Here is a 22,649-nt window from a genome sequence, read left to right on the forward strand (position 1 = left end):
CTATATTAAGATAAATTACCATTCGCTTGTTGAGTATCTTTGTCAGGCCCCTTTTCCAATCATCCATCCTCTCTTTAACAAGAGCCTTTAATGGAGCAATATATATTACCTGCAGTTTTCCATAACATATGTGACTGATCTTTTCCAAAAATCAGTAGAAACTTGACTCCATATAAGCACAGAAATGTCTAGCATCTGAGTTAGGAAGGAAAAAAGAATATTGGGCAGTACCTTCATATCAGGGTAACAGTTGAAGAGATGAAGCATGGCCAATTCTGATGAGATGGTCTTCCCACTTCCTGTAGGGGCCCCCAGAAGTACATTGTTGTCGGTATGGTACAGTGTGTGAAACGCCTAACAAAGTACACAATGCAGTGGGAGTTTTGATTTCAGCTTAGAGTTGATACCAACTGTAGAGACATTCAGTAGATTACATTGAAAAATGCAAAAGCTTGTATGCCAATAAAATAAAGCAAATATTTAGTGCTCAAGTGTAACTTACATTTGCATAGCTTAAAGTGTCCTAGACAATTCCTTAATCATTTAGACTGATCCTTTACCATTGCCTTGTCTGTCTTGTTGGTTATCTTCAAATTTATCCACTTTCTGCAAATATTCTAAAAGCTTTCAATTTATTGGTTCATGCAATGAGCTTCTATCAAACCCCCCGCCCCCCCACCAAAAAAAAAGACAACCCATTCTCCCCCTTTGCACAGGGGGTGATGAGCCTCACATGCCCATATCTTCTCCTCACCAGCAGCCCAGCCCCCCCCTCCCCACACAGCCACTAGCTCATCTGGCCCAGTAGCTCGGTCACACTTTCCCTCGATAGGCACAGTTGCTCCCACACGAGTTTTTCTGCAATGGTCCGTGGTCCTATTTGAGAGTTGCAGAGTGCGGAAAGTTTCCACTACCTCTGGAGGTGGGTATCTTCGTGGTCTGCAAGTCAAGGAGCGGCAAGGTTCATTTACTAGCACCACCATTGGATGGACCAAATTATGCTTTCTTCTTTCAAACCTCTCATTCAAGAGATTGGACGATGACACAGATAGAGGAGGAAGTGAGGGGCCAGATTGTAGACCACATCTCCTAGTGGATGGGTGAAGGAGGGCTAGCACTATTCTGCCAGCAGTGGCCAGGGTGCATGATGGACATTAACTAGTGGGTTGGAGCTGAGGTCCCACATTTGAGCATCATTTTTCGAGGCCCTACCCAATGAAGCTCATCGATGGATGTGATCGAGTGGCCCCTTGCACAGGCTGCCTGCTTCTACCAATACACAGTCACGCCTCAGCTTGGCTGATAGACGCCATGGTGGTACCGCTTGGAGCATCTATTACCCCCATGGTCCACCCGAGAGCCACCATAGGGAAATGGAGTTCACCCTCTAGGCTTGCAGCAAAGCGCATTCGCATGCCCCATAGCTCTTCTTCTTCATCAGCAGCTTCCACACTGAACAAATGCCTGTTCGGTCAGTCACAAGTTTCCCCATGAGTTTACACCTAGCATCCTGGAATGTGAACAGCCTCTACTACAGTGGGGCATGTGGTTCCAAGAAATTGATTGTTTGGCAGGAGTTGCACCCTACCCTTGCCGGATAGATCGACATCTTACTTCTTCAGGAGCACAAGCTCATCCATGCCCAAGCCCATCGGGTAGGGAAGGTACTTCTAAGTAGCTCACACACCTACTAGGAGTACTCCATCGATGCCCATGGTAGGAGTGGAGGCGTATGCACCTCTATTGGCCCAAGCCTTACCACTTGTGTGCGAAACCATGGGACGATTGTGGCAAGGAGGGCCCTATGGATCAAACTAGATTTAGGGGACTCATGCCTTGGAGTCCTCAATGTCTACTCTCCTACGGAGGTTAGGGTGCGCAACAAGTTTTGGATCGAGATTGTAGCAAGACTTCCAGAGGTGGACTCTTGAATTGTTGGAGGAGACTTGACCAACCTGGAGGCCTTAGAGGACCATCACGGCAGAGGCAAAGAAAGCTAGGGTATTATAGGGGAGAAGCAGGATGCATGGGAGGTCTTTCTCCTTGTGGTAGGAGCACATGATGCTTGGCGGGACTCAACTTTTCACAAGAGGGAGAGGTCGCTAGACTTCTCTTGGGGATACAGCTGGCTGGGCGGAGCTCTTTTGGAGCGGTTGGACTGGTTCTATGTGGGAGAGTGGGGGTGCTCTCAAGAGGCCAGGTAGGGTAGTTGACTGGCACCACCTTGCTTGATCACTATCCGGTTCTCCTCACACTAGAGCTCTCATTTCAGTCCTTGACACACGATCCTATCAGATCCCTGACTAGATCTATAGGAGGGAGGAGGTGAGGAGGCATATTGAGCAACTCTAGACTAGGGAGTGGGACAAGAGGGACCCGATCTCAGAGGAGGTTGCAGATGTCTTAGCCGAGTCGAGCACGATTTGCCAAGAGGCAGCCCTATAGGGCAGGCAACAACGTTGGGAGGAGGAGAGAGCACTCAAGCAAGGCCTAGCAGTCACTCAGACACTACTTTAGGAGGCACTAGGGGATCCCACTCTCCACATGCAGGAGATGTGCACACAGGCAGCCCTCGCCGGTCTTGAGGACAGGCGACTTTTGGGCGCGAAAGGAGGACATGATGTGCAGGGAGTTTTTCCAGATGCATCAGCCTCGCACCTTAGGAGATCAAATTCGCAGCCTCCATGATCAGTACAGGAGGATTCGCTCTAGCCCAGATGAGGTAATGGAGATTGCTACTGACTTCTATAGACAGCTTTGTCAGCAAGAGGCAGTCTCAGCCAGAGTATAGCGTTGTAGAAAGCAGGTCTAGGATTGCATTCCGTCCCTCATCATAGAGAAGGAGTTAGCTGAGGCCTTCCATGCACAGGATAGGTAGAAATGCCCAAGTGAGGATGGTCTTTCTAAGGCCTTCTTCACTACCTACTGGGAGGTGATGAAGGACCCCCTACTACAGGCCTTTTAGGAGATTTTCAGCCTAGGACAGATGCCAGGGAGTTTATCGGCAAGTCTTGTCAGTCTCTTCCCCAAAGGGGGAGACCGATTGGTGCTGACCCAGTGGAGATTGATCAACTTGTTGTTAGTGGCCTATAAGGCACTGGCCAAGATGATTGGTAGTTGACTCCACCCCGTGCTCCCATCATTCATGACACCCAGACAGGTTTTGTCTAGGATAGGAGCATCCTAGACAACGTCTTTACTTTCTTCTTGGCAACTGAGTGGCCTCAGCACAATGGTCAAGGATTGGCTGTACTCCTGGATTTCGAGAAGGCCTATGACAGGGTTAACTGGGACTTCTTAGAGGGCACCACGGTGAGGTTGTGCTTCCCCTAGGCATGGATTTGCGGGGTTTCTGCACTTTACAGATTAGCCACTAGCAGGGTTCTCATAGGTGGCAGGAGGGGAGAGGAGTTTCGGCTACAGAGATCTGTCTGGCAAGGCTGACCTCTTGCTCCGTATCTGTTCTTACTCTTAGTGGAGGCGATGTCCTACTTCCTTCGCTCACGTGTAAGTGGGCTATGTGGCCTTCGACTTCGGGTGAGAGAGTAGACAGACCTGCTGGACTCAGAGTATGCAGATGATACCACCCTTTATGTAGAGGATGATGAGTTAATGTGGAGAGAGCGAGACTAGCTTTGGAGGTATTTTGCACTGCAGTTGGAGCGAAAATCAACTAGTGAAAGTCGGTTGGTTTTTTTTATAGATCCGGACTCTAGCACGGAGTGGAGTATCCACTCGGGGTTCAAATGGATGTGCAGGGGATAGACCGTCCGATATCTAGGGTTCTAGTTGGGACTCAACATCACTCCTACCCAACAGTTTCTTCCAGTTCTCGAAACTATTAGAAGAAAGTTGTCCTATTGGAGCACTGTCCGCCTTTCCTTAGCGAGCCAAGCCCTGGTGGTCAACCAAGTCCTCCTAGCGACAGCATGGTACATAGCCTCTTGTTGGTGCTTCTCCTCATCTTGTGTGATTCAGCTTTGCCACCTAGTGTAGAATTTTCTCTGGGCCGGCTCAAACGGTTCTAGGGATTCCCGAGCCAAGGTGGCACAGGCAACCATATCTGCCATTGGTCTAAGGGAGGGCTTGGGATCATCGACCCAGAGTTCCAAAGCATGACCCTTTTGGGCAAACTAGTGGTCCGTGGTCTCACTCCGGGCGGGCAGACCTGGAACGTCCTTCTATAGGAGGGTCTCCAAGAGTGCAGACTGAGGCTAGGTGGTAGTTGGAGACCATCCTTGAGATGGATCTTCACGACTGGTGAGATCACGCCACCCCGATCTTCCTTTCTCTGCAACTTACTTGGAGTGTGGCAAGGCCTTCGCAAGGCCCTAGTTCAGAGGCTCCCAAGATGCCACGAGGAGATAGACCACCAGTTGGTGATCTAGAACCCCCAGGCCAGATCAAGACGGGATACAGATTGGCGAGCGCCCCCACATCCACTGGGTTGGCCCTGCTCATACTATCAAGACGTGGCAGGAGGTGTACAAGATGGCAGATCAAGATGTGTTGCAGTGGGTATCAGGTTGTCAGTGAGGAGCTGAGATGAGGAGGAGGGAGATTGACTCAGCGACCCCTCAGGAGTGGCTTGACCCCTCAATCCAAGAGCCGGTGGAGCCTAGTGAGAGCTAGCTCCTAGATTTTCACCGGCAGGTATCCCCTTACAAGTGGTAGGTAGAGTGGGCGGTGTCTCTTACGGGACTTTATTCATCGTGCAGGATGGGAGGGGTTTGGTCCTTGATAGAGGGCAGTAGGATGAGGAGATTGTTGTCTTTCCTTGGAGGAGGATTTGTGTGGTTGGTCTCCACGGGAAGACCTAGTAACTGGACCCTTATGTGCCCTAGGAGGAGTTCTGCGAGTGGTGCCTTTGGATATGGGAGTGCAGACCGCTTGATGAGTTGGAGTGGGACCCTAGAGAGTGGCTAGGGCCGGTCATTGCGGTTGCCAAGAAGCCACTGAGGTTCTTGCAATACATAGCCAGTATTGGTAGACATGTACTGATACAGGAGGACATGGATTGGGCGCCTTCACATAGCAGATACTGGGTGGAGCACAGCATCACGGATGCCTTTCGTCGGACTTTCTAGCGTTGCCTTTGGGACATTTGAAGGCCAAGGAGGGTGTCATATTTCTTTTGGCTTTTGGCACATGGAGGTCTAGCTCTTGGGAGTTGGTTGGCTTAGATGTAGCAGGATGGAGGTTGTAAGTACTGCCCACAGCAACACTTGGAAACTCCAAAGTACTACCTTTGGTCTTGTGAGGCGGCATAGCTCGTGTGGAGAGGAGCTTGCCGTATTCTACGCCATGTGGCACCCAGCCTTGGATGCATCTTGTGGGGGGCTTTTGGTGGCAGGCAGTTAGCCAAGGTCGTCACCTTTTGTATGAGGCCGGGATGCAAGACACAATTTTTATCATTGAGGTTGGGTCTTGCGCAATGGTCGGCTTAGAGGCTTTACCTAGCCACCAAAGTATCGGAGCCCACATCACAACACTCAGAGGTATGGGAGATCATAGGAAGTCTTACATGATGGCACATTTGGAAGGCACACTATTAGGAGGTTTTTGGCGGGGAGTACCTTTCAGTACATGTGACTTTAATAGAGCTTTGGACTTTCAACATCCAATCCCTCCGCGGCCAGTGGGACCAGGTGCAGGGCAAGTCTCGAGCTTGTCAGGAGCTCCATCTTCACTTTCAGCGCACTTGGGGCAGCTATGACCTGTTCATGATGCAGGTGGGCAGCCCCAAATGGCTTCTTGCCCCGATCCCCCCCAAACCACCTTGAGAGGCTTGTATACATGATGGATTTGTGATTTGCATCAGCTCTAGCTAGTCTGTCGAGCATGTGCACTTCGTTGTAATCAGCCTCCTAGGAAATATAATTAGCCACATTTTACTTGCAAAAAAAAAATCAGCTGCTTTTGTGCCTTCATTATTTCATGAAATACTTGAAACTTTCTGCTTTACAATAAATCAGACAGGGCTCGCAGAGTTTCAACTGGGATCTAGGAAAGTCGGCCTAGAGTGATACCTTCATGGAAAGGCCGATTGAGATACCCTTTTTCTGCCGTATGAATGTGGTAACTAGATTCATGGGAGTCCTTTGCCTACAGCCTTAAATTCCTTGCCTTATTCTCAACCACTTTGAGCTGAATAGTGTGATCAAAAGGAACATTGTGAAGCTCGATGTAGAAAGGACAAGGATCCGATCCCCACAGCCTCTAGATACAAAGATGCCTAATTACTAGAATCATTTTATACATCGCTGCCCAAATGGTTTTGTCTCATGTCCACCTTATTTAGATATGTATTTGTCACATGATGTTCCAAGTGCCATTCAAAAATCCAGTACTTTCCCCCACCAGCTGAGAACAGAGATGGGCAGATATGAGGGGGTAGCCTGTTAGTTATGCTCTCAACCGGCCAACTGAAAGGAGCATTACATATACACATGCCGCTTCACAGTATATTATGAGATCCATGGGAGATACTATTGCCTTTTCCAGGAAGGCTTTAAATCTCCACGCAAGGTCATAAAGTTTAAGGATCACAGATGTTTGGATCTCTTCTTACTTGAAACTCAGTGACACAGAGAGATCTTAGCTATGAAAAGCATGACCTAAAAAACCATTCACATTTGAAAATGGCAAGTAAAACTAAAGAATTCCTCCCCTTTGCCTTAACTAAAGAGGTTGATGAAGAAGCTCATACAGACAAAAATAGAAAAGTGCACAACTGGGAGAGTAGAATCTAATGAATGAATGAAGGCTGAATATGACTGAACAAAGAAGTTGATACAGATATGATGCTCAATGAGCAGAGATGTCCAACAACCACTGACTCTTGTGGGAGCAAGAGTGATATCATGTAAAAATAAAGATGATGATACAGATATGATGCTCAAAGAGCAAAGATGTCTAACAACCTCTGATTCTAATGGGAGGGGGCTGAGGAAGAGTGCCAAAGAGCGTCATCCTCCATGTATAGATCGAGAGTGCAGCAGTACCACCAAATCATAGATGCAACCGACTGAAGCTGAGGGTGATGCCACACAGCAGTCAAGGGCCAAAAAAAGGAGTGCCTGTGACTGAAAACCCAATGTACAAGGTGCAAAATCTGATCATGACCTACTGTGGTAGAAAAAGGCTAATCAAACTGAAGAAGATGATGTAACACGCAGCTGATCCAATCCAAAATGCATATAGAAAACAGGCTGCCCAGCTGAAAAATAGGTTGCCAGGGCTGGAAGCAGGTCCCCGAGGCCAGCAATGATATCACCTATTGATCTAGAGAGTGGACAATATTGTAGATAATGTCCAGGCAGCTGCAGTAGGAAGGAGAACCTCTAAACAGCAGCAAATCAGGTTGAGATCGCTGGCAGAAACCACACACAGCTGATGGATGCCACAGCAGTTGGTGGCAGCAGGAAGTGTCCATAAACAGGCTGACAGCAGCCAAGATCCTAATGTAGATGGCCGCCAGCAAGGGCAACACCTCCAAATGATGATGATGATGGTGAGGGTAGATGATGATGGTAACATTTGGTGAGTAGGCAGAAAGGATGATGAGTGGTGTGCACATTGAGTTCCTTTCATAAAAACCATTGAAGCTAAAGGGATCCCAGATGCGGATGTCCAAGAATACAAGATAATACTAAATCCTATATCTACCATGTGAAGAAATTTGAAAACAACCCCCTTTCAAACCATCAAAGCTGATCCAAACGAGAAGGAACTGATGTCAGCTGTGTGGTGCCAAGAACCTAATGAGCAAGTGGACATAGAAGCTACTCAGATGGAAGAGTTGTGTTGGAGAAGCAACCGCTATACTGACATTAAAGAGATGCCTGAGGGTCAGCCTTGGCAGGAAAAGCCTCCATGCCAATTGAAGGAACAAGCGCTCACTAAGAGAGATCGTGGAGCCACCATGGAACAGCTAACTAACCATGTCTCCAGCCTAGTCATGATTGGTGTAGGCCATGCATTGAATGGTAACGCGTGACGAACACTACCCTCCTCCCATCCATTGCTGCTGCCTACAATTGTTGGGACGTTGCCACCACCTTCCTCACACCTTTGCCCTATCCTACCGTGTTCTATCCTATCGCAAACGCATGGATAGGTTGCTCCATCCGCTCCCATGAGTATGGGCAGCTAGGTTTTCACCAACACGCATCCCCCTTCAGGTGGCAGGCAGAGTGGGTGGCGCCCCGCAGGGGACTTTCTTCGCCGTTCAGGAGGGGGGACATCTGGCCCTTGATAGAGGGCAGCAGGATGAGGGGATTGCCACCCTTTCGTGGAGGAGGATTCGGGTGGTGGGCTTTAGGGGAAGACATGGCGACTGGACCCCTATGTTTTTTGTAAGGAGCTCAGGGAGTGGCGCCTTGGATCTAGGAGGGTGAACCACTTGATGAGCTAGAGTGGGATCCAAGAGAGTGGCTATGGCGGGCCTCTGCGGTTGCCAAGAAGCCACCCAAGTTCCTAGAGTACTCTGCCAGGATTGGCAGACGTGTACTGATGCAGGAGGATATGGAGTGGACGCCGTTACGTAGAAGGCACTGGGCGGAGCACAACATCACGAAGCCCTTCCGACGGACCTTTTGGCGTCGCCTATGGGATAGTTGGAGGCCGAGGAGGGTGTCGTATTTCTTATGGCTGGTGGCACATGGAGGCTTGGCGGTGGGAAGTTGGCTTGCCCAAATGCAGGAGGGAGGTTGTAAGCGTTGCACACATCAGCCTCTAGAAACCCCAAAGCACTGCCTTTGGTCATGTGAGGAGGCGCAGCTCGTGTGGAGAGGAGCATGCCGCATCCTTTGCCGTATAGCACCCGGCCTTGGATGTATTTCATGGGGAGCTTTCTGTTGGTTGGCAGTAAGCCAGGGCCATCACCTTCTGTATAAGGCCAAGATGTAGGACACAATATTCATTATCGAGGCAGGCTCGTGCGCAGTGGTCGGTTTGGAGGCTGTACCCATCTGCTAGGTATTAGAGCCCACAGCAGACCGCTCGAAGGTATGGGAGATCATAGGGAGTCTTATTGGATGGCATATCTGGAAGGCGCGGTGTCAAGAGGCTTTCGGCGGAGAGAGACTTTTCGCACATGTGAGCTTAGCAGAGCTCTAGACCTCCATCATCCACTCCCTCCGCGGCCGATGGGATCAGGTGCAAGGCGAGGCCAGGGCTCGTCAGGAGCTCCGAGGTCACTTCATGCGCAATTGGGGCGGCCAGGGTCTGTTCTTCGTGATGCAAGCAGGCAGAAATCCACTCCCATGATCCATCTCTTCTTCATCAATAGGGAAATAACTTCTCTTTGGCATGATGTCCAAGATGTCATTAGAAAGGTATAAGAGAGAAATTTACAGGGAGAGATAGAGGGTAGATCATTGTTGGATGGTGGAAAGAGAGAAAGTGAGACAATGTGAATTCTAAAAATTAAAAGAAGCACGATTCATGATTTAAAAAGAAAAAAGATTACCACGAAGAAGAAGCCTCCCCATCCTGGTCAGTTCTGGTACCTCCTGTATTGCCTTCGCCATAAGATAATAGAGGAAGCCAATAGTAGACCCCTCCACGTCGATCATGCAAAGCACCTTGTACATGGAATTGACAACAATGGCAATGCCCCTCACATCCATCCTAAGTCCTCCTTCAAGTAAAGCGATTGCATGCCTTCGCTTCCACTTGACTCGATGTGGACTCTCCTTCAAGCCATTCCTTGAACTCATAAAAAACAAGTCTTTTTGAGCCTGTTGTGAACGTCATAGAGACACCTGAGGAGTCACATGGCCATGAAGTGTGCCTTTGAATGCTTTTTCAACTCCCAAGTCCAAGAATGAGCCATAAATTGCAAAAACTTGAACTTTGGCGTTGATGAAACCGACAATTGTGCAAGCATTGTCCACAATTCTCTTCACCCACTCCAACTTGTCTATATCTTTATCCGCTCCGACTCGGCCTAAAGTTTCCGTTCCATAAAGTCACAATTAGAGGCATTGTCTGTGACAACTTGCACAACGTTTTGCAAACTAACCTATAAGATTACACATAATGAAGTTAGAATCAATAAATTTGGAAATTCACAAGTAAACAAAGGCACCTCTAGTTGTCGTACTCCATGACGGGTCCAAATCCATCACGGAAGAGGCAGTGGTACCATCCTTGTATGTCATAGTATATTGTGCATCTGCATATGTAGTGCTCCTTCGTCTTAGGCTCTCGACCACAAAGCTAGCAAGTCCTATCCTCTGCTAAGGTATTTGTGCATCTACTTGTCTCCATCTAAAGCCTATGTAAGGAGGTGCAAATCTGTCCGATAGCCACCCGTACGCTATGGAAGAGATGGGTGTCCATATATACTGGCCGAATAGTGGGGAGAGAGAGAGAGAGAGAGAGAGAGAGAGAGAGAGAGAGAGAGAGAAATGAAATGATATATTAACGTCTACAAAAGGCCAAAATGACCTATGAGACCATAAGTTACAATCATGTGTATGATGGTACAACTATCTGAGAAAAATATGTATGTAGCACAAAGTAAAATAAGAAAGGAAACTAACTATGGCTGTGTGTAAAACATAGAGCTCTATCTATTAACAATGAGCTCCAAATGGTACAATCGCATGTGAGTATGGAGGACCTAGCTCTAGCGTGAGCAATAATCCCTTGTATCCGCCTATGAAGGTGTCGTCAGTGTCTATGTCGAGGCCTAAGACGTTTGGATTGACTAAGCTGAACGGCTCGACCAATCAGTACTCCTTGTCTGTGTGTGGACTATGGCGGTGAGAGAGGCTCTCGTGTGGACTGTGGCTGTAACTGTATTGAAGTCTTTTGAGTCTCCTTTGCAAAGAAGTCAGTGAGCTGCCTCTGTGAAGGGCCTCGATGTCCTATAGCAACTCTACTCTTGAGGCGCATGTCATAAAGCCGTTGTATCTCAAGAAGAAAGAGACCAAGGCATCACTCATCGGTAAAGTCCATGACTTTGGATAGTGGTCCAAACCCGTCTCTAAAGAGACAGTGGAAACGACCACGGACCTCATAATACGCTGGGCAGCGATAGATATAATGCTCCTCTGTCATCTTTGGCTCTAATTGGGATATCTGGCATATGCGCTCCTTTGGTGGGATGGATCTATATTAACGTCTCTAAAAGGCCAGAGGTCCGTGGCTGAACACTGTAAGTTCACTCATAGGATATTGGTCTTTAGGGAGTTGCCATCCCACGTAAGTTCAGCCATGTGCTCATATGTGCATACCAACACTGTCTATGTCCCTCTGCTCCAAGTTGTCTTGAAGAGTCGAGAGCTAGTCTAGGATATTGGTCTTTAGGGAGCTGCCATATCCTCTAGAGGAAAGTAATTGTTTGGAATAATGCCTCAACTACCATGGGTTCAACGCCCAATTCTACGGGCTGATCTCTTGTGGTACTGAGGCTTTTGGACTTATCATACATGCTATCATCATTACCAGTGGTCTTTCCATGTATTCCCAACCAACATAATGTTGTGCTTCCAATCCATCATAGTACATAGGTGGCATTCATCTAGTATGATAAAGGCTTGGGCCCCAAATGGCTGCCCCATAGAGCAGTGTGGGTATAACTAAAGTGTCAAAAAGCCAAAATTTGGGAGAAGGCTCTTGAAATTGTATGTGTGCACACTGCCGCTCTACAGTACCCAAAGTTGCATATGCCCGTGCAAGCCTGGCCTCTGAAGTCTCCTTCCATGAAAACTGTGGCCCTTTGAAAGTGACCCCGAGGTATACATATTGTCTAACCATTTCCATAGGCTAACCGTCATACATAAAGTGGTGCTGTGAGCGTGTCACCCAAGCTGCTAAGTTGTTAAAGACCATAATTTTAGTATTTCCAAGATTAACCTTGAGACCTTTATCTTCACAGAACACATGTAATGCATCTAGATGCCATTGTTGTCCCTTTGGTGAATTTGAGATAAGCACCACATCATCAACATATAACAAAATTGGTATTAGTACCCCAGCCAAGTTGGCTCCAATACCACCCCATCTCTGCATGTAATCAGAAATCTCATCAATGTATAGTCCAAACAACAAAGAAGAGACGGGACAACCTTGCTTTACACCCACCATGCTAGACACTGAGTCTGTTGTGCCTCCACGCACTCATACTCTCCCTGTCACGATTTCATACAATGCATAAATACACCACTACATATCCTCTAGGACCCCAATGGTTGCGGGAATGTGTGTGACTGTGTGTATGTTTCTTGTCTCTGTCTACATGCCAGAGTAAGTTTTAGGATCACATGGTCGACCGCTATGCTGATCGGATTTTCAGATATCTCAAAATGCTTAATTTCTGGAATTAACGCTAGCGAGCCCATTACATAGTTCACTACACTGGCCCCTTTTTTGTTGTTCCAACAAGTGAAAGCATCCACTCCCAGCCATCTTAATATGCCATTGAATATAGCCAATCTGTGAGCACTTCCCAAAGCTAGCAGATGGGATCCATATGCTGTCACCTCCTTATCTTGAGATGTCATGACAAGCCCTAGTTCATCCAATGCCAATTCCTTAAACATTTCATGTTCAGTATCATAAAAGGCCGACTGCTCACTTCTTGTTCGGGCATTAAAGTCTCCCACTAGTAGTATGTCCCCAATACTTGCATATCTCATGGTATCTTCATGTAGTGCTATGGAAATGTCGTTGACACCTGTGTCACAGTCTCGAACGTTTGGATCGGCCAAGCTCGACAGCTCGATCAATCAATACTCCTCATGTATGTGTAGATGACTGAGATTGTGGCTATGTTGAAAACTTCGGAAGGTCTCTCCCGAGGAAATCTATAAGCTACCTCTGGATGGGGCCTTGATGTCCTAGATGTTGGGGCCTGATGCGGAGCTAAGACAACTTATTACATTTTCATTTATTGTTGTCAGACAATTATATCATCATACTTATGTTGGAACTTGGATGTCCTGGATGTTGGAGCCTTGATGTCCTAGATGTTGGAGCTTGATGCGGATCTAGACAAATCCCTAAATTTCTCGGATCCACTGTGCACCAGCCCCAAAATTCACAGGAATTTGCAAACATGTATGATCTGTGCTTATGCATGCGAACACCTAGAAGAGAAGGAATAAAAACTGAAAATTTCAAATTTATTAAAGAGGGATGTTGACTTGCCCATCTAGCTCCCATCAGCCCTGATCCCCATTGACTTAGCCTTCGTCAATCTTGTCGCCTGCCACACATGCCTTTGTCAATCCGTCCAACCTTGCATGCCAGTCGTGCGACCCGTTAGTCGCGTGGCCTCTGTATCTTGTCGCATGCCACCTGGCCTTCATCAGTCCTGTCGCCTCTCATGCTGCGTGTAGGTCTTGTCCAACTGAGCACTGTCTGACGCCTACCTGCACTACTTGTCAGCCACCTGGGATTGACTACTATCGCTGCTCATAACTAGTGCTTGTGCACCAACTATGGCTGTCGTCTGCATCTGACGACTACTGCCTATTACTATCAATGTTGCGGCTACTTGCGTGGACCATCACCTTTCATACTAGTTTGTTGGACTACTGCTTGATGCAGAGCTGAGAGTGAACGTGATGGATAACACACACACACACACACACACACACACACAGAGTAGAGAGAGAGAACAGTGAGTAAAAAGGAGAGTGAGCAGGACACCTTTCTTGTTCAGTACAAATACTAGTGTACCTCTTTAGGTTTTTGAATAGATATATATAAAAGTACAAATGTGCTAAGGGTGTATTCACACCCGTTCACATATAAAGGCACGATGGCCCTTTATTCCCAACACTCGACCTATTGTATTCCTAAGGACCAAGTCATGAAGCCACTATATCTCTAAGAGGAAGAGACCAAGGCACCGCTGGGCAACAAAATCCATGACTCTAGATAGTAGCCCAAATTTGTCCCTGAATAAATAGTGAAAATGGCCTTGCATATTGTAGTATGCTAGGCATTGGCAAATATGGTGCTCCGTTGTCTCTGTCTTTGGCTACCATATCTGGCATATGCACTCTTCTGGTGGTATGGATATGTATCTGCCAATCTCAATCTCTACCCGATGTGAAGACATGCGTAATTGACCAATAGCACATCCGATCCCATTATCTCGAAAGTCCATCCTTAGTAGTATGGAGAGGATGCTCTCTGTAGAAAGCCATCTTTCTCCCTGGCTTATGCTGGTGCCAACCATGTCCTCCTAACATCTAGCTCGGTGAGATTCATCCTAATAACCCTGCCAATCTTTGAGCGACTCAAGGTAAGAGATGGTGCACGAAGGGAATATTGGAAGGGGGTAGCTTGTTGATGCTAAAGCCATGCAACTCGAACCAAGTTGATAGCTATGCATACCAGCATGAAGTGTCACCCTCTTTGGCAAGCTGTCGAGAGGACTCAAGGGCCAACCATGTTTATCTATGCAAATGGGCTGAAAATGCATGGGCAATGATCACAGAAGTTGATCGAACGACTAGTTTGACCAAGTAAAAATGCAGTTTCACTAATGTAGTGAAACCATTGGATAGTCGAATGGGTTGAACTGGATGGGATGGATGGGACAGATCAACCTGACCATTCAATGTGGACGGATCCCGCTCTAATGGCATTGCTATTTTGACTTTAAACAAGTGTTATATCATCTATAGTCCATAATAATCAAGTTAAATGCCTTTTTAATACTAATATCATACTGTACATTACAAAATCATAAGGAACCATTTAGTACTATATTTCATGATGGTGTATTGTATCATACTTTTTGTACATGACAACTATGACTATGGTGGAGGTCATGAAGGATAGAAGGGGAAAATGAACAAGGATTATTAGAGGAGAGGAGTATGCCGCATGGCAAGAGTCACAATCCAAACCAAAGAATATGAACCTTCATTCACATTGGAGTTTAGTAGATCCACACGAATACTTCTATTCTTTAGTAGAGACAAGGCATTAGGAGCTAGGATCTTTTCTAGGACCAAAAGATTTTGTGTATGACTAGGCTTGTGAGAGATATGACTAGTTGGCATCATCCCTAGCACAACTCTATTGGACCACTCATCAGCTAGTTCTTTTTGAGAGAGTTAGAGAACAACGTCAAGTTTCATAATTCCAAACCTCCTATACGCCAATACAAGGATCTTAGAGAGTCAGTCACACATTTGCAACTCCAAACCGATCTTAGTTGGACAGATAGATAGAGACTTCAATAACAGCCTCTAAGAGATCAATTCCTTCTTCTACAACAAGGCCTTGTGAGGGAGAGGCCAGCAAGCATCATTGGCTGCACTTCAAAGGAAGGAGAAGAGATGCCCCAATTGTAGATGGGTGGATGAGAGATGAATGTTTCCATAGCATAGATAGATGCTCTCAAGGAAGCTAGATTAAAGTACAAATTTCATGTAGGAACTTCATTCCAGACTTAGTTTCAAGACAAAGTAAATAGGGACTTCTTTCATGCTACGAGACCTAAATACTACACATAGTTGCACTCGTACGTAGTACGAATTGGTTCGTACTATACGGTTCGTACCGTACCGTACCGTACGAATTTGTACAAAAAAACAAGCACTTTTTTTTTTGGGTGGTGCGTGGTTGTTGTTGTTGGTGGTGGTTTGGGTTGTTGACTGTTGTTGTTGTGGTGGTGGTGGTGATTCTGTAGCCTTGATCGATCAACCAAGAAAGGTGGTGGAAGCTTGATTAGACTCCTCATACATGTTTTGTTATGATTTATCCTAGAGCCAAAGGCCATACATAAGGTATTCAAGCACTTCCAAACGTTTCTAGTTGATGTCCCATCATTTTTCACAATATGTTAGTGTCATCAATAAATAAATTCAGCACCATTTGAGAATCATCAAGTAGCTTAATCCTATTGATTTTACTTTTGTTCATAGCTTATTTTGCACCACCCAACCCAAAGCATTAGTACACATTGCTAATAAAACTAGGCCAGAGGATAGCTTGGCCTAATGTACCTTCTAAGAGTACACGAATTAGTGAATGTACCATTGGTAGCTACTTTAGCCTTAGCAATGCCAAACAAAACCATAACAAAATTCATAAATCTTTTACCAAAACCTTTGGTGGTTTGTTTGGTAATTGTTAGTCTCACAGGTCATTTTGGCCTCTTGTAGACGTTAATAAAGCATCTCATGTCATTTCATCTCTCTCTCTCTCTCTCTCTCTCTCTCAACCTTCTCCTCTCAAGCATACATGCCTCTTATTTGTATGATCATTCATGTATGATATATCCACTCCTAGGTATGTACTTGTAAGTTGTAGCGCATGTTGCGCATGCGGCATATCCCATAGAGGTTTTGGAGTGTTACTCTCAAGTATTCATCTTATATACTCCAATAGCATTGCTATTTAGACTCTTAACATCTGTTCTATCATCTATAGTTCAAAATAATGAAGTTAATTTTTTATTGGTACTAATATCGTACCGTACCCTATAAACTCTTAAGGTACCATTTAGTACCGTATTTTATCGTTCCGTACCGTACCGTACTTTTCATACCTAACAACTATGATACTACATAGGGATAAGGGATTACATATAGTCAAAAGAGATGATATTTCCATAACACAAGGCCCACATAAGATTGCACAGGTATGTACAAAGTACTACATAGCTTTGTTGGAATCCACGCTAGACCCCTTGATTATGCATGGGACTAAGGTTGTTTGGCAAAGCACTAGCAGAGTTTCTTTAATGGGATGAGCCAACATTTGATAGTTATTGTCATTGAGGAGCTTGAGAAGGCACTTATGGCCTTTCCCCCAAGAAAGTGCCCATGATGGATTGGATAAGTGTTTTGTCTTGAGCTATAGGGATCTTATTAATGCATGTCTTATTGTAGCTTTTTGTGAGATTCATCTCATTGCCAAGACCAATAGTGGAGACCAATTAGGTTTCTTAGACTTGCTTATGAGATTCTCACAAGCACGATCAAACTTGGATTGGCTAGCTCATTTGACATCGGATGAAACCAGCCTTCCTCCTCGGATAGGGTGGTACTAATCTAGTTTAACACTAATTAAAACAAGTATAACACTCAATAAACTGAAAATGCACATTTTACCACTTAATCTTGGACATTGGACGACCTGTTGGCCCCAAAACTTGGCACCCCTTGCAATATTTCTTTTCTATTGCAAAAGGATGGAATATAACTCAAATTCTTCAACCTTCTCTACTAATCCAATTGCCTCTTACTATCATAAATGACCAGCAAGCCTTCAAATCAATTTGCCCCTTGATTTGCCAAGGAATTAACCTTCACATGTGCTCCTTAGGAAATAAATTAGCCCCAAATTCAATGTTGGCTGGCTAGCCTCTTGAATCGTCTTGAAGTACATTGATTTCAGCTCTAAAAATTCAAGTATGAAACCTTAAAATTTGGGCACACTTCCCAAGTTGGCTGTTAAACTCTAATTTCTATTGTAAATTAGGGTTCACAACAGAGATGCACCAAAATCTCCACCTCCAATGGCTAGATTGACGTAAAACTTAGAGAAAAGCTAGGAAATGGCAGGAGAAAGGGAGAGAATGTGGTAAAGAGAGAAATTCAGAGATTTGTCACAAGAATTTGGTGAATTTGAGCTACTCACCCTGTTTTCCAACCCCAAATGGATTCACCAATAGCAAAGAGAGTATCAAAGGTTGTAATCTTCAGGAGAAAGTGCATCAGCTGTGATCATAAGCTTCCCTTGGTCAGGAATATGCAATCACCTTCACCAAAATGGTCTCCAATGGCTGAGAAATGGCCCTAAAAGCAAGCAGCAGCAAAAGCCACCCCAATTCAACTTTCCCAGGCTTTCTATGGGCAATTTTTTCCAAGTGGCAGACTTCTATACTGAATTTCCAGTATCGTCCAGCCCATTAAATTAATATTCAGAATATAAAATCTGAAAATTAATTAAATAATTACTTCTGTGCCAGGAAAATTAATCTAATCAGCCAACAATTAAATTGGCTAGGCCACTTTATCACCCAAGTAATCTTGAGCAATCATTAGCTCGGAATTGGCATTAATTAATCAATTAATGCCAATTCTCTACTACCACCACTAACACTCATGGCTAATTAAATGTTTTGGGCCAACTTCAAACACCCGGTAACATCTAGTACCTATTAGGCATAATTTATTACAACTTTTACATTTTGTACCTTTGGTACCCACTTGATATCTTAGGGTCTTGGGTCCCACATTGTGAAACAATTAACTTGCACCTCACATGTGCAAGTCACATTTGCACATTTGATTAACTTATAATCAAATGCTAAGCAAAGCAATAGATTTCCATGTCTGCATGACATTGGACATTATTTGTCCCACTCAAATTGGTTTTGTTAGAGATGGTATGATTTTAAAAAGGCACATGACCAAGTAAATGGAAGTTCTTGGTTCTTGGAGGACACCATGCTAAGGATTTCAAAAGCAATGGCTCAAACAAGTTGTAGCTCTCTATTCTTCAATCCATAGCTAAGTCTTTCTTAGTGTGCTAGAGGAGAGAGGGTCAACATTTAGAGATTAGTAAGACAAACCTGTCCACTTGCCCCCTTCCTATTCTTCTTTGTAGCAAAGGCAATGAGTTACTTTTTTATAGATAGATCCACTAGCACAAGAGACATTAGGTTACCCATCATGAGAAATTGAGGACCTCCTTGATGTGAAGTTTGTAGATGACACAACAAAATACTTAGATGAGAAGCATAGTACTGCAAAACAGCAGTTTGGGGCTGCCAAAATGGACCAGCCATTTTAGACCAAAACAAAAAAGGCAAACCGGCGTTTCAGCGTCCTGCGGTCCGAAACAAGTAGTAGCCCGCAGGTTATCCAAGAAGAAAACCCGCTAGCATTCTTCATTCGAAGGGAATCGCGATCATCTCGACACTCCTCAATCCTGCAGGGTACACTCCAGCTCTTGAGTCTCCTCCTTCTCCTCTTTTTTTTTTTTTCTTCTTCTTCCTCTTCCTCCCATTACCTAATCATGGCGCCAAATCCATATTGGAGGCATGTCACTCCAATCAAGGGATATGAGGGCTCCGACGGATCGAAGAACTGGCGGTGCAACTATTGTGGATTGGAGAAATCAAGGAGCATAACGCACATGAAAGAACACTTGGCATGCATTCCCAACAAAGACATCGGGCCTTACGTAAATGTGTTTATATGTTTATCTTATTGGAGAGGTTTATACAGGTCCATCCAAATTTAATACATACCATTGCATGCCAGGAATGGCTCACATGGAGTGGGAGAGAGTCTCCAAAGGCTCTCACTTTTAGATATAATATTTTAGATGAGAGTTGGTGGATTGAGGTAGAGGCATTGGTGAAGAGTCTTTTTGCCCTAAGATAAGTAAATTCTTATTTAACTTTTATACATGTAACTATTTAGTGTTAATGACTTCTTGATGATTGATCATTATTGAAACTTCTAACTTTTTAACTTATTTTATCTATGATTCATCATCCTTTGCTCTAAGGGTTGATGAGATTCATGCAGTGTGGAATGCATGATGGGATTGGTTCCATAAAGCAATCCATGTTGTCACACGTATCCTACATCCCCTTTGACGCAGCAAGGAGCAATATATTAGCAAGGAGTTAGAAAAAGGCTTTATGGAGTATATGAGGTGCCTTACAAGGGATGATATAGGTATGATGAGGAGAGTAGAGGATGATTTGCTGGTATTCTACAATCATTCTCTTCATTTTGGCTGACCCACAACTAGGCTTTGAAAGACACAGCTTCAACCTATCTCTTGACGGGAGAAATATGGCAATTGTGCTTCTACTTTGGTATATGATTGGTGACTTTTATATTTTGAATCTTGATAATCTAATGCATTATGTAACCTAGGTAATACATTCTATAATCTATTGCCCACTTGAATATTAATTTTTGCAACTTGCATATTAGCAATTGCCAATTACTTAACCTCAATCTCTAAAATTTAAATAGAAATACATTGACATTCATGTCATCTCACAAGATTGTAGTTCAGGGACTGCTGAGAGAAACTTGAGTATATGGGCCCTCTTCCACACCAAAAAGAGAAACAAGCTCACAATTGCCCAGCTCGATCGTTTAGTGTTTTGCCATTGCAATCTCCAACTTCTTGAGAGTATGGCTCTATCCCCTAAGCCTTCATAGGTAAATTGGTAATGATTAGTATTATGTATAATTAACATTTTAATCTTCACACTTCACATTGCTTGGAAGTTGGATTGTAAATTATGATATATATGAACATTGAACATGTTGAATATTTTCAAGTTCTCTCATGTGATATATCTTTGTCTTGTTCACCTTTATAGGTGAATGTTGACAAGATTGATATAGAGAAGGTATATGATATCCAAGAGATACCACAGGAGGAGCAACATATCTACTCCATGCTCTATGAGGAGCTATCGGCACCAGTGCATACGACTCGTGCATAGAGGAGGCTTAGAGCCACTAGAGCAAGGGCCATAAATGGCCATGCATCAGAGATAAAGTTAGAGCCGAAGTCTAAGACTCAGGTTAAAGATGCTTCATCAACTTCTCGATCATGGTCCTCAAAATCAGATGAGAAGATGATGCACAAATCCTTAGAGTCTGGATGAATCATGACTCATAATATACAAGACTCAATTTGGCATTGCAAAATCGAGACTATAGTTGCCAATTGTTCATTAATGTTGATACTTCTTACTCAGTAGTTACTAAAGTCTAGAGACTAGTACACAGTGCTCAGTGCTCAATACTCACTGGACTTTAGAGTTTTGATAGAATATTCACATGATATAGTTACATGTATCATTGTATGTTGATTTCACTTATTATGCATCTTGATTCTTGTTTCATTGTTGTTGATGTCAACCTTCACTACTCTTTAGATCATAGATGATTCATGAGTCATAAATTATAATTCACTTTTGCCTTAAGTTTTGAAAATTGAGTCTTAGTTATGTTGAGCTATCTTAAGTTTCAACCATTGAGTTCCGACTCCTGAATTATACATCTTGATTCTTGTTCTATTGTTCTTGATGTTTGTCTTCACTATTTTGGATATTAGTCTTCACTGCTCTTTGGATCATAGATGCTTCATGAGTCATAAATTAAAATTCATTTTATTGCCTTAAGTTTTGAAAATTGAGTATTCATCGTTTTGAGCTATCTTAAGTTTCAACCATTGAGTCTTGACTCCTGAATCTTCACTCGTGAGTCGTGACATGTGTAATGAATCATGATTTCAATCATATGACATGAAGACTTAAAGTTTTGTATGAAATTTGCTAGATACATGTTTTTGTAGGTATTGATATATTTACATACTTACATAATATTGTATTTATTTTAGTGTACAATCCGAAATATATTTCCTCGTTTTTAAAATTTGGCAAAACCTCCAAAACTCCGTTTTTTTCTATTTTCATTTCTCCTGTTTTTGAAACTCCCGCGTACTATGATGAGAATGATAGAAACTTCAAGACCTTTGATGCAACTATATTGATCTTTAGTAGAAATTTTGATGCTCTCATCAACTAGCACAAGACTTATGGTTTTGGGTATGTGACACTAAACAATCACATGGAGAGCTCATGAGGACTTTACTTGGGTTCCTCACGGGACTACAATGAGATATCTTCAATATCATGTGGGAATTGGAATTACCTCACAAAAATAGTTGTCACCTTTTCTCCTTAGCCTAGATAAAAGCTATTTTATTGGAGCACAACGAGGCTTTCCTTAGCAACCATCTGATATATCACTTCCTAATGGGCATTCTTCAGGTCATGCATTGGCCAAGTGAAATGTCTCATCAGAAACTTTATTTTGTTAGGAGAAAAAAAATCCCAATCAAGGCAAAGGTAGCTTGGGGATCATTGATCTAAATAGCCAAATTATATCCTAATTGATTAAGCTAATTGTAGTGGTTTTCTTCTAGGAAAGGAACGTTGGAAGAAGCTATTGCTATGGAGGTCAAAAGAAGAAAGTGTTGGACGGTAATGACGCATCTATCAGTCATCTGGGATTTGATGGAGATTCTAGTGGTTTAAAGAGTTTGGATGATGAGCTTGGTATTTCTCAATCAGGACACCAAGTATACAAAGAGCACATAATAATGTAAAGGCTCCACAGAGTGTTCCAATGGTACGCAAGTCTAGCAGGGTCGAGTACCCTGTTAAAATGTTGATGTTAACAATGTGAAGACATGAAGAAATTAAGAGCTTGGAAGGACCAATTTTTTTTATAAATTTTCGATTTTTATGATGATTTTGAAGGATGTAAAGAGATTCGGGGCTCCCTCCTGAGCAAATTGTATTGATAAATGTGTAGCATTGGAGTTAAAGGCATGTATATCAGTAGCTCTAGATGCATGCATGGAGGAGTGACTGGTCACTTGGCCAAAAAGAGTGCTAGAACGTTGAAGGGGGAGGCGAAACCCTAACCCCAAAAACTTGTATAAAAAGGTTGAGATAGAATAGAACAAGCTATTCTTGTGTGTGCTAGCTTTTGGCACTTGCTTTCTTGCTTCTATCTAACCTATATACACTTGGAGGACCATGGTAGCCTAGCATTTACTGGATTTTTCAAGAGATTAGAACCAAAGACCTAAGGAGGAGTTTTGAGGTTAGATTATCT

The 22,649-nt window shown here is 44.0% G+C and overlaps 1 protein-coding gene across 1 annotated transcript in view; it reads right to left on the reverse strand.

The window, feature by feature from the left end:
• The window catches only part of LOC148024637 (U5 small nuclear ribonucleoprotein helicase), a 276,793-nt gene that overhangs the window by 34,983 nt on the left and 219,161 nt on the right, over nt 1-22,649 (reverse strand). Inside the window, exons 31-32 of the mRNA XM_087694266.1 lie at nt 232-354; nt 20-109 (exon numbers count right to left, since the gene is read on the reverse strand). Of these exons, the coding sequence (XP_087550392.1) occupies nt 20-109; nt 232-354 (213 nt within the window). The remainder of the gene's footprint in view (nt 1-19; nt 110-231; nt 355-22,649) is intronic.

Source organism: Lygodium microphyllum, chromosome 15 (assembly GCF_053477565.2).
Source record: "Lygodium microphyllum isolate KBCC chromosome 15, Lygodium_microphyllum_v1.1.10, whole genome shotgun sequence".
Lineage (NCBI taxonomy): Eukaryota > Viridiplantae > Streptophyta > Polypodiopsida > Schizaeales > Lygodiaceae > Lygodium > Lygodium microphyllum.